Source organism: Lynx rufus, unplaced genomic scaffold, assembly GCF_022079265.1.
Source record: "Lynx rufus isolate CCGP_SWC_20201006 ecotype Redwood Valley unplaced genomic scaffold, mLynRuf1.p SCAF_1, whole genome shotgun sequence".
Taxonomy (NCBI): domain Eukaryota; kingdom Metazoa; phylum Chordata; class Mammalia; order Carnivora; family Felidae; genus Lynx; species Lynx rufus.
The window spans coordinates 214,414,853-214,428,397 of record NW_025814823.1 but is presented as its reverse complement, the minus strand read 5'-3'; the positions used below and the strand labels follow the sequence as shown (position 1 = coordinate 214,428,397).

Here is a 13,545-nt window from a genome sequence, read left to right as displayed (position 1 = left end):
ACTAGACACTAGTTTATTTCTGGTAAATACTCCTATGTTCTTCAGAATTTAATATTAATTCAAGAGGAAAATACTTCCTTGTCCATCCAAAAGTAGTTAACTTCAAATGGTCATCAGACTGTTATTTTTTACATGTTTATTTATTTATTTTGAGAGAGAGAGTGAGCGAGCAAGCATGAGTGGGGGAGGGGCAGAGAGAGGGAGACAGAAGCTCAGAAGTGGGCTCTGCATTGATAGCAGAGAGCCTGATGCAGGGCTCAAACTCACAAACCATGAGCTGATGACCTGAGCCAAAACCAAGAGTCAGATGCTTAACCAAGTAAGCAACCCAGGAGCCCCTTAAGTTAAATTTAAAAGAAGTGTATTGCTGATTTCCCATATAATAGTACATGGGGCATAGTAAGAACACAATGCTCACTGAGTGAGTGAATAAAAGACATTTTGTTAGGCTTAGAAATTTCACTGAGAAATTATATCTAAACACAGTTAAATCACCATATTCTCCCTAATTCCAATATTTGTGTCTCACATAAACTATTTCCAGTGTTCACAGTTGCAAAGATAAGATCCAATTCTATTCAAAGCAAAACATGCATAAAAATTGTTGAGATGTAAACTATGAAAGACTTATTATTTCTTCAATATAATAAAGAAGAAAATCTACACTAACAAAATATCTTAGAGCATACTACTGTTTTTCTTGGCCCAGGAATGTATTTGTTTTCTCAATGCCCAACTCTAGAGGGGCTTCCAGATATGCTTTGTTCACCATTCCAGATATATTATTGATCAGTTTCATGGAGTAAAAACAGTACGCAACAAACAAAAAAGCTCAATACAATTTTATAAAATAAAATAAAAATGAGAGAAATGGGGGCTGTTTCACTTTGTTCATTAAATCAAACCTTGCCTACGTCCCTTTCAACTCCACCCTGGATCCAGCCAAACTCATTCCCTACTGTGTCTCTATCTTCTGGTTTTTCAGGTTGTGCCCTTATTTCAGTACGCCCATGTTGTGGTGTGTCTTTGCACAAAAATTTCTTCCCACTAACTCCTAATGGCCCAATCCTATTCGTATTTAAAGGCTCAAAGATCATCATATCCACGAAGCCATCTTAGAAATCACAGATACAAGAAAGCTTATCTTTTCCTAAACAGCACAAGTGCAGCAGTTTACCTATGCTCTTCATAATATTCCATATGGTTCTCTCCTGCATTTAGTTACAATTATTTACTTCTATTTTTCATAGTGCACATGTATGGGTATGCATACACATATAACACATATATACACCACGTATACACACATACACACACACACACACAGAAAGAGAAAGACAATTTGCAGTTATTGCCTTACATTTTTCATTGCTGCTAATAGTTTTTAAACTCCTTATGGATAGATTGGTGTCAACTAATATTTGCTCTTCCCATGAAGCCTAGCTCAATGTCTTGCACAGAGTAGGTAACCATTAATGAAGACGTATAAAATGAGTTCTTCTCGTAAACTGCTTTGTATACAATTTGCATAACGAAATGAACAAAGCCATATACTATGCTAACATCACCAAGAATTAAGTAATCAATTACAGAAATATATATCTGGCTCTTCCAATCTTCACTTTATTATATAGCAATCTTACTGGAGGGAATGATTTAACACAAACTCACAGTTAAGTGTCCTTCATGATGATCTGGGAAATGAATAAACAAGTACTCAGTGGCTACCAGTTGCATTATGGAATCACCTAGGAATTCCATCCTCTGATTGTGGCCTCTGGAAAAAAACAACATCAATGCAGAAGAGATCAATAGGCATTTGTATTATTAAAAAAAGAAACAGAATTTTTAAAAAGACATGATTTTAAAAGGCAATGTATTCACCTTGCTTTAAAGCACAAAATTAAATACAAGTCCCTAAGGCCTCTCAATTGAGGAGAGATCTGAGTCAATATAGATTGGGTCTTGAAGAAGAAAGTGAGCACCATCTCAGGATTACAAAACTGCTAAAATAAAGATTGGTAAATGGTGTCTGGTCAGAGGTTAAGGAATATCAACTGAAAAATATAGTACAGATTGTTATCTGCACAGAGAACCCCCATTCAGTTGAAATAAAGCAAAAAGGTCCAGAAAAGATTTTTGTTAAATCTTTACTTCTTTATTGAAATATATACTCTATCTGGAATCCAGTTTAAGGACACTAAAAAAAATATCTATGACAAGAATCTTAAATCTTTACACTTTAAAGATAGCTGTGAATATTTGATTTGGGGGAGAGAAGCCAAAAACAGAATGAAAAACATGCAAAAAAATAACATTTTGGTTATTTTCCTAATTATTACATTAGCTCATCTCCAAATCACTCATCTAGAGCTAGGGTGGAGGGCCAATTTCAGCCCTTGGTCTGTTTTTGCAAATTTAATTGGGACACAGCCACGCTCATTCATTTACATTTTCTCTATGGCTGCTTTTATGCTACTAGAGCAGAGTTGAATCACTGAAACAGAGACCACATGGCCTGCAAAGCCTAAAATACTTAATATCTATCCCTTTACAGATAAAATTTTTACTTCCTTCATGCTTCTCTTCTACTCTACGAAGAAATAAGATGCACAACAATGAAACCAAAAATATTGTATTGGAACATATCCCAGTGTCTGGCTACTCACCATCTCCTGATGTGACCTTCCTGGAAATATGTTTGAAATCCCAATTCCTTTGAAAGGCATGCAGCAAAGGTTTGGGACTTCCTGTCTAAATGGTCACACTGGGATTACACGAGCAATTCTAACTTACAGGGTCAGATGGTTAAATCCCACAGTTCTCAATGTGAATGCTCTTGCCAGAAGTCGAACATGAGTAAAAATTACTCCAATTGCTTCTTCAAACTCAGTAAGTTTCTGTAGAACTGGAGAAGTCTCAATAAGTTGTCGATCAGTATTTGGCTCTTGTAGCTGCATGAGAAGAAAATAAATACAAAACTATGTGCAGTGTTTGGTTACAAAAGTAATTATCAATTCTAGGATAGTGTTTTATAAAATTCCTTCTCCTATGGGCAGAAATTTCTGAAATGCCAATAAAACATGGAAGCTTCTTTCTCAACCCTTAGAATGGCAAACAAACCTAATATTTAAAGAGGGCTCAAAAAATATTTTCCAATCTTCTATCAAATTTCAAGGCCAAGTACTGTACACAGATAGTTCAAAATCCCAAGTATTATACTAACTCCCCAAGGAAGAGGCAAAGGGAAGGACTGCTGGTGGAGAATATGTATATCTAGTAACGCAGTGCTTCTCAAACTCTCGTGTTCATCGGAGCTCTTGCAGGGCTTATTACATCCAGATGGCTGAGCTCTACCGCCCGAGTTTCTGATTCAGTACGTCTGGAGAAAGGACTGAGAGTCTGCCTGTCAAGCAACTTCCCAGGAGAAAGAGACACAGGTGCTGCTGGTCTGGGAACTGCCCTCTGAGAACCACTGTACTAGAGGAACATGACCTCTGTGTGTCTTCTAGGGACCACCTATTTTGGTAAATGAACACCACTAAAACTAGATTCAGCTTACACTGGAGATTATCATACCACTAGGCAGGTGGCTCCACATAATAATGAGCCTTTAACAATTGGCAGAGAGCAAACATGAAAAGCATAATTAAAGTGAACATTTTCAACAACTTTGGACAATTTCATAGTAATGTTTCTAAAGTTCTTTGAATTAATGCCATTTATTACCATACCATAAAGCCTCTCATGAAAGTTCAGCCACTAGTGATTATTCTTATATATGTATAATGTACACATACACACATGCATATATAAAAGTATGTAGGTATATATATACATGTATACATACATTTGTATATCTCCAAGTAAAATAGAAATACAAGCAAATACAAAGAATTTTTAAACTGGGAAAAAGAGGGTTACCATACATACATCTTTTAAATACCAAAATCTTGAGCAAAAAGTCATCACATTGTACTAAAATTTTAATTTACAATGTTTTAAGCAATTTGAGTCAAAGCCTTCAATTTCCAAGATCCAAAGTAGGTTACCATTTAGCAATGTTCATTTAGTATTTGTTCTTTTTACTAAGCCCAGACTTGACTCCATATTACTTTCTCTACAATAGCATGCAGGAAGATACACTGCAATCAACACATTAAGCTTTGAATATCACTTTTTTGGGGGGAGAGAGGGCACCAAACCACAATCACACAAGGAGATCCTCCTGACTTGAAGGAAGATAACTCCCAGGGCTTTCCCCACCCCATCCCAGAGCACAAATGCAACACAAATGGGTTCATTTTAATATTTGTTCCAAAGTTTTCCAATTCTGCCTAACACCCAGCCTAAAGTCATAGTGCCGCTGAAGGGAATCAAAGGTTTATAAAAGCAGGAGGGGAAACAGGCAAGCTAAAATAACATGAACCCCCAGATTTCTAAAGCTCACTTCAGACAGGAAGGTCACACTTACTTGGAGTGGGTGGAGAGGATAATTGAGCCAGACTTCACGTAGGTCCTGGAAAACAGAGTGATGCCTTTAATGCTCGAGGGAGCCATTTAACACACTCTGGAGTACTAAATAAAATGCCATTATTTGAAATAGTGAACTATTTCAGATGCTGACTCCACTTATTGCAAATTCAATAGTGCTAGCAAACTAATTTTTTTAAAGTGTATTCACCACTCAAACCGCCTGTAGTGACTCTAATTAGCCTATTAAGCTGGGGAGGAAAAGAGCCACCTCCACCCCCAGAAGTCAAAGATACCTTTTAAAAGTCAGTTACACATTTGCTTAACCTAATACATGGGATTAAGCTGCTGTTTTAATCATATTTTTTAGTTTATCATTCCCTAGAAATGTGTATCAGCTGTGCCTTTTGTAATTAAAACTCATCTCAGATGTCTTTTATTTTAGGCACTCGTTCATTATCATTTGAGCTGCTTTAAGATGGAGTGGAAAACATCCATATCTAGTGCCTAAACTCTCAGATCTATAAGACCACACTTTTACTGTGGGTCACTACAAATGTTCTCTTGAAATATGGAAATGAGTGGATTTTACGGAGAAGCCCAGTACATTATTTTATCCACTGAGCTAAATCCAGAGGCAGTTATAATTAGAACTTCCTCAGGATTAAAGCGTTTTTCCTTCAGTTTTAGACTCTAGGGAGCCTCTGACTGAATCTACTTTCTGGCCTTGATGTTAGGTTTTTCAAACAAGTAACAAAAGATTTTTAAAAAGAGGGAAAAATCTTTTTTAAAAACTGGGGGGGGGGCAGAGAAGAACAGAAAAATTTAGTATCACTGTGGCACACATGATGACCATGTGAAATAAAATATTCAGTGTTTTTTTGGGCAACTTGCATCCCAGTAAAATACACTTAAGAGGTTTTGGGTTTGTTTGTGTTTTGTTGCCAATATTTAAAAAAAAAGAAAGCTTAAATATCAAACTGTTTTAAGGCACTTTAGAGAGCTTCTCTTAACCAATAACCTTTCCCTTGAATTCTCTGTAGCATGAATTACGCAGGATGTCACTCCCTTCTTACAACTTTCTCACGTTCTCTCATGCTTTTTTCCTCCTCAAAGCAACAGGCCCAGTGCTGGCACACAGAAGATGCTACTACTAATGTTGATCATATCAACAGTAACAATCAACAGCTATCTCTTCTAACCGACTCTAGTCTCCAATATTCGAAATTCTCAGGAACTTAATTCTAATTCCTCTTTCCCCTTTCTCCTGTTTTTCACTCAGTGACACTGTGATTTCTCCTGAGATGTCTTAGATGTATAACCACTTAACACCTCACACCTAAATTATTTCAACTGCCTCCATTTCCTTTCATCTACCCTACTCAGAGATCAGGTTCTGCCATCCCTTGGTGTGAGAGAAAATAGCCTGTAAAATAAAAACTCCAGACTGGAATTCTAGCTCTACCATCTATTCAAGGCAAAAACCTCTTCCTTCAGTGTGTTCCAGAAAATGCTCACTGACTGCTGAGACATTTATTAATGCAACATTTTTTTTTATTTTGTTCATCGTGCTAAGTGTACTCTTTAATCTTCATCACCTATTTTGCCCATCCCTTTACTCACCTCCTCTGGTAACCATCAGTTTGTTCTCTATAGTTAAGAGTCTGTTTCTCAGTTTATCTTTTTGTTTTTCCTTTGCTCATTTGTTTTGTTTCTTAAATTCCACATATATGTGAGATCTTATGGTATATGTCTTTCTCTGACTTATTTTGCTTAGCATTATACTCTTTAGCTCCATCCACATCATTGCAAAAGGCAAGATTTCATTCTTTTTTATGGCTGAGTAATATTCTTCTCTTTGTGTGTGTGTGTGTGTGTGTGTGTGTGTGTGTGTGTGTGTGTGTCTTTATCCATTCTCATCTATCAATAGACACTTGGGCTGCTTCCATAGTTTGGCTATTGTAAATAATGCAATAACATATGCAATAATGCAATAAACATAAAATAATGCAATAAACATAAAAGTACATGATTTACACTGATCCCTCGTCATTTTCACTTCCCTGACTCTATTTAAAATGCCCAGTCATTCTGTCCAAATCAAAGTTGGATCAGTTCACACTAGACCTTCTTTCTTATTACAATAGTATATTACTGATTAAAATCTGTCCTTACCCATTAAAAAAAAGATAGGGGTGCATGTATCTTTTACAATTAGTGTTTTTGTATTTTTTGGGTAAACACCCAGTAGTGTAATTAGTGGACTGTAGGGTAGTTCTATTTTTAATTTTCTGAGGAACCTCCATACTGTTTTCCAGAATGGATGCACCAGTTTTCATTCTGACCAACAGTACAAGAGAATTTTTCTCCACATCCTCACCAACGCTTGTTGTTCAGCAACATATTTTTATCAAATACCTATTATATATTAGCTTACTAAAACAAATGAGACACTATTCCTGTCCTCAAAGGAGCCTAGTGGGGGAAAATGAAGGTAAATAAGTATAATTTAATGAACTGAGATCAGTTCTATAATAGTGATATAAATCAATGCAAGGAAAATTCTGCTTGGGGGTATCAGATAAAGCTTCAAAGAAGAGGTAACTCTTCAGATGTATCCTGAATGACATGAGGAATTTGGCAAATCAGCAGAGAGTGGCAATCAAAAGCAGGGCACCGTATATGCATAAATAATATGTCTCAAAGAAAACAGGCACAAAAAGGTAACTCCTAATAGGTAGAACACAGGATTTTAGGACAGTGAAAATACTCTATATGGTATTATAATGGGTACATGGCATTACACATTTGTCGAAACCCACAGAATGTATAACACCAAGAGTGAACCCTAAGGTAAACTACGGGACCTTGAGAGATGATGATGTATCAATGTAGGTTCATCAACTGTAATAAATGTACCACTCTGATGGGTGATGTTGATAAAATGGGAGAGGCTAGGAACGTGTGGTGGAGGAGGGGGAGTATGGGAAATTTTTACTCTCAATATGTCTGTGAGCTTAAAACTGCTCTAAAAAATCAAGTTTTAAAGAAATTTTTAATTAAAAAAGGGAATTCCTAGAATGGCACAAAGGGGGAGAAGAAAGGAAACAAAAAATAGATGGGAATTAGATTATGAAAACTATTAAATGCTCTGTTGTATAATACAGGCCTTGGCAGACAGTAAAGAAATCAAAGATCTTAAGCAAGAAAGAAAATAGTCAAATCCATACACTAAAAAGAAGACAACTCTAAATGTAGTGTGAATGATAGACTGGAATGGTTAAATACTTCATGTGAGAAATGAGGAGGGCAAACATTAAAGCAAACAGGAACCAATTCAAGCCATATTAGACACAGGGGTGCCTGGGTGGCTCAGTCAGTTAAGCATCCCACTCTCGATTTCAGTTCAGGTCATGATCTCATGGTTCATGAGATTGAGCCTCGCATAGGGCTACACGCTAACAGTGTGGGGCCAGCTTGGGATTCTTTCTCTCCCTCTCTCCTTGTCCCACCCCCACTCATGCCTTTGCAGACACTCTCTGTCTCAAAACAAATAAATAAACATTAAAAAAAAAAAAGACATACTAGGGACAGAACTGATAGAAGAGTCTGCAACTCATAGAGATGGGAAGGAAAAAGCTTCAGGACAAAAGAAGATCGTAAGGTTTTCGGTTTAGATAAAAGTAAAAGAGGTGAAATACGTTTTAGTATTAAGGTGATGAGTTCAAACACTAAAAATGTTGAAACGAGGTATGTACCCACATGAAGTTGCCCAGGGGCAATTTGAAAAGACATCCCAATCTCTGGGGCTCCAGAGAAAGGCCAGGGAAGGAGATATTGGGACAGATACGTAAAGACAAAAAGGGGGTGGGAAGGGAATGGGAGAATATGAAAGATTACATAGTAATCTCTCCCTATCTTTCCAAGAAGCCATTGGGACGATCAGATTGCAACAATGGATCTGAATGTATTGGGATGAAGGGCTATGCAAAGATGAAAACATGGAACCAGGAAAAACAGTCTGGGATGAAAGAGTGAATGAACATCAGACCAGGCTGAGAATGCAAAAACAGTCCCGCTGTCAACAGGGCTAGGGGGACGACAGACATAAAGCCTACTGCAAAGATGGCAGGAAACTATGTTTCCCTCAAGGTCTTACAGCCGCTGTAAAATGCCAGAAAAGACACCCTCTTTGAGGGACCACTGCTTTTCTGCCGATGTTGCCCTCTGACCTGCTTTGCTATGTCTTCTCCTCTGAATAAAGATTACTGGGGACACTATGTTAACTTGCCCTTGGCTCCTGACAGCACCCAATCCCAAATTAATCCGTGGCTGCTTTTTTTTTTTTTTTTGAGAGAGAGAGAGAGAGAGAGAGAGAGAGAGAGGTGGGGGAGAGAGGGAGAGGGGGAGGGGGGATGGAGGGGGGGAGAGAGAGAGAGAGAGAGAGAGAATGAATCTCAAGCAGGCTCCACACTCAGTGCAGTACCTGAAGAGGGGCTCAATCCCACCACCATGGGATCATGACCTGAGCCAAAACCAAGAGGTGGTCATTCAATCAACTGAGGCACCCAGGCACCCCAACCCATGGCTTCTTCTAACTCAGCTTCAGAAAAGACTACCAACCAAGAACTGATCCCTGCTTCCCTGGCTCCTCCTTACAATCCACCAGCACCAGCCCTCCCGCCTCCCTCATACATGGATTCAATAACTCTGTTTTGTGGGCCTACAGGTTTGTGTCTGGCTGCCTGTGGCTGATTAGACTTTCACAGTATCATTACTCAAGAAAAAATTCAACGGTTCACCCCCGTCTCTCACATATTACACCTAATAGATGTGAACCAATATGGAGATGTCACATGAGTCAGAATGGCCTGGTGTGTGCACTTGAAAATGGTGAAACAGAAAGACCATGTATTACTAAGTACTGCTCAGTTTCATAAAGACACACTAAGATGAATTCTGAATCTCGGCCTTCCCATTTGTAAGATCATGTTCAGACTCTGCTTTTTCATTGAATCACTTATTCATTTTATTCTGTTAACAAATATTTATTAAATACTGCGCTTGCCAGCACTGCACTCGGTACTGGAAATATAAGATAAGCTTGCTAAGTAGACAAGTGGGAGAAAGAAGCAGTTTAAAAAGAGAAACGAATCTAAACAAAAACAGATGCAATGAAAAGCACATGGTGTAAACCTGCATATAATTCAGGAAACCAGGAACACAGCATAGATTTGGGGGGGGGGGTGCAGCAGGTACGATGGGAGAAGGGGGCAGGGAGTAGCTGGGAGTGAGGGGACTAGTGTAAGGCAAGACTGGAAGGAGGAAGAAAGTAAAGAAGTTGCTGAAATTGCCAACAAAAGATAAAGGCCAAAACAAAGATATTTTAAGATTTGAGAAAAAGACTTAAAATACATGCCATCTGCTACAGATATAAATCAAGATGCACACTCATTTGTATGTGTAGGACAAAATGAGGAACATGGAACATCTGTAGATAACTTTCCCATCAGGAGAAAATTCACAAACATAAAATCATCACAAATCTCTATAAAAACAAATATAAAAAAATCAAATCCTCAAATATGAACATTATTGAGGTCACATTTTTCAAAACTATTGATTCTTTTTTTTTAAATATCCTAAGTAATTCAGTAATAACATCTGACAGCCATTTAAGCTGAAGGCTTCACAAAGGCTTAAAACACTGGCTTCCTATGTTCTTTATTGCTCCATGAGGGCTATTTCACTCAATTATAATGACATTTCAATTTGGAATACAGAGTTGCGTCTCCCTTTAAATGTTAAATTGACTTGTTTTGGTACAAAAAGCATCTAGTATGCTCTATTACATGCAGGATTTTAAAAAGTGGCTCTAGCAATATTAATAGCTTAATACTTTAGTAACAATAGGGACTATTTTAGAATCTATCATTTGTTCTTAAACTATAACTTGTTTAAGGAAGAAAAAAAAAGTACCTTCATACTCTTTATTCATAGCCCTGTCAGAAACTCCCTGTGAACTGACTTTCTAAAATAAATATACATTTATCTAGTCTACATAGTTTATATAAAAATAAATCCTAAACAGAAAAGCCGAAAGGCTATAGCTTCAAGTAAGCTTGCATGGCATAGGTACCCAACCATTATAAAACAGAAAATCATAATCAACTTCAAGATACTTGAAAATAAAGCAAAGTATTCATACTGAATTTGTTAAGTGGCCATGGGAGAAATGGGGTCTCAGGTAGAAGGCAAATTCCTAGTGCAAATGCCCACAGAACTTTCCCATTTGCAACAGGGTTGAGTAAGTTATTTTTGTTGTATTGAAATCTACCATCCATGGCATATTCGGGAACTTTGTTTCTCCTACACTCTCTTTAAACACAAACACTAATTGATATAAAATCTTCTATAATGATACTTGAGAAAAATCAAATGATTCAAGATAAATACCGGATCATTAAAGAGTAAGCGTCCAAATAACTGTTTGGCTTCCTCCAGGCTTCCCTCCAAGTAAACAGCTCCTAGATAAAAGGAAGAGAATGCCAAAAGGAAGGCTGCATTAATATTCAAAGAAAATTATATGTCTCTATAAATAAAGCAAAAAGGCAAGCCAAAACTCACTCACATTAAAGAAAAAAAATTGACAAGACCAGAGCAACTAATTTAAAGGTAGCATCTTCCCTCTCTTAGCCAGGATTTGTACTATAAATTAGACTGAAATGTGAAATTCAAGTTACTAAAACCTAAATCCAATATTTTAAGTAAAAAGAGGCCTACTATGAACTATCATGCGAGGTATGGGTATGAACTTACTAAGGGAACTATGCACAAATACCGACTTTACGAGCATGTTAGGTTTTATTTTATATTTATAGTTTATGTTTTAGACCATAAAAAGACCTGATAAAACCTGAGCTCAGATCAATGAAGCCTTCTGCAAATAAAAATCAGGACAATCTCAGGGGCACCTGGATGGCTCAGTTGGCTGAGCTTCCAACTTTTTTGGGGGGGATGGAATTCTATCTTTTTATTTTTTAATATATGAAATTTATTGTCAAATTGGTTTCCATACAACACCCAGTTCTCATCCCAAAAGATGCCCTCTTCAATACCCATCACCTACCCTCCCCTCCCTTCCACCCCCCATCAACCCTCAGTTTGTTCTCAGTTTTTAAGAGTCTCTTATGGTTTGGCTCTCTCCCACTCTAACCTCTTTTTTTTTTTTTTCCTTCCCCTCCCCCATGGGTTTCTGTTAAGTTTCTCAGGATCCACATAAGAGTGAAAACATATGGTATCTGTCTTTCTCTGTATGACTTATTTCACTTAGCATAACACTCTCCAGTTCCATCCATGTTGCTACAAAAGGCCATATTTCATTCTTTCTCATTGCCACGTAGTATTCCATTGTGTATATAAACCACAATTTCTTTATCCATTCATCAGTTGATGGACACTTAGGCTCTTTCCATAATTTGGCTATTGTTGAGAGTGCTGCTATAAACACTGGGGTACAAGTGCCCCTATGCATCAGCACTCCTGTATCCCTTGGGTAAATTCCCAGCAGTGCTATTTCTGGGTCATAGGGTAGGTCTATTTTTAATTTTTTGAGGAACCTCCACACTGTTTTCCAGAGCGGCTGCACCAGTTTGCATTCCCACCAATAGTGCAGAAGGGTTCCTGTTTCTCCACATCCTCTCCAGCATCTATAGTCTCCTGATTTGTTCATTTTGGCCACTCTGACTGGCGTGAGGTGATATCTGAGTGTGGTTTTGATTTGTATTTCCCTGATGAGGAGCGATGTTGAGCCTCTTTTTATGTGCCTGTTGGCCATCTGGATGTCTTCTTTACAGAAGTGTCTATTCATGTTTTCTGCCCATTTCTTCACTGGATTATTTGTTTTTGGGTGTGGAGTTTGGTGATGAGCTTCCAACTTTTAACCCCAGCTCAGGTCATGATCTCACGGTTCATGGGACTGAGCCCCAGGTCGGGATCTACACTGACAGCACAGAGCCTGCTTGGGATTCTCTCTCTCTCTCTCTCTCTCTCTCTCTCTCTCTCTCTCTCTCTCTCTCCCTCTCTCTCTCTCTCTCTCTCTCTCTCTCTCTCATAAAAAATAAATAAATTTTAAAAAATCAGGACAACCTTTTTCTTTAATTTGAAATAACTATTTAACATTTAAACTGGGTATCAAATCAAATAACATTTTAATTGAGTATCAAATAACTCTGGAGTAAGATAGTCCTATATTTTTGAAATCATATTTTTATATCTGTCTTCAGAAAGGCATTTCTTAAGTAAAACATTAAGACACTTAGTCACCAGGACTTTTGATGAATAAATACATTTATTATTTGTCCATAGTTATAGTAATAATAATAATAATGCTAGTAACAATGAGGAGGATAGTAAAAGTAGCAGTAGTGGTTTGGGGACTACTCAGGCCCTGGGCAAAGTGCAAAGCATTTTTGCATTCTTATCTTCACCTTCATAGGACACCTCAGTAAAGAGTGTTACAAAAGATTTATAGGCTTATAGTAGGTGATTTGGGGAAGGTTTAAGGAAATGGAACTCTGAAGGGGTGGCTGCCAGGATTGCATATTAAGATTCTCACAATTCTGTGAGATAAGTGATCCTATCTCCATGTCACAGATGGGGAAACTGAGGCTCAAAGAGACTCAGTAACTTGGTGAAGACACAGTGCTGATAAATAAAGCAAAAAGGAATTGAATCATGTCTGCCTGGCTTGGGAGCCAACTGTAACAATGTCAAAATTATTATGTGTACAGAGCACAGTAATTCCACGTGACACATTCTCTGAAAATAGACATATTTGTGCAAAACAGACATAGCTGTGAAAAGACTGTGGATACTAATTATTAAACATTCTCTTGTTACCATCATCAGTACAAAACTATAATGGGATGCTTTTATACTCATTTTCAAAGGAAGAAGGAAAAATTGATAAGGAAGCACAAAAGCCTTTGAAACATAAAATGTACTCAATCATTTACCTTAAAAAAAAAAAAAATCAAGGAATTGTCAATCTACTGTTACATTTCACTGTAA

General features: G+C 37.5%; 1 protein-coding gene across 4 annotated transcripts in view; it reads right to left on the bottom strand.

The window, feature by feature from the left end:
- The window catches only part of DROSHA (drosha ribonuclease III), a 126,835-nt gene that overhangs the window by 18,835 nt on the left and 94,455 nt on the right, over positions 1-13,545 (bottom strand). For all 4 annotated transcript variants that reach the window (XM_047093843.1, XM_047093834.1, XM_047093858.1 and 1 more), the window contains 4 exons: positions 10,930-11,000; positions 4,475-4,519; positions 2,797-2,954; positions 1,672-1,777 (listed from right to left, as the gene is read on the bottom strand). In XM_047093843.1, the coding sequence (XP_046949799.1) occupies positions 1,672-1,777; positions 2,797-2,954; positions 4,475-4,519; positions 10,930-11,000 (380 nt within the window). The remainder of the gene's footprint in view (positions 1-1,671; positions 1,778-2,796; positions 2,955-4,474; positions 4,520-10,929; positions 11,001-13,545) is intronic.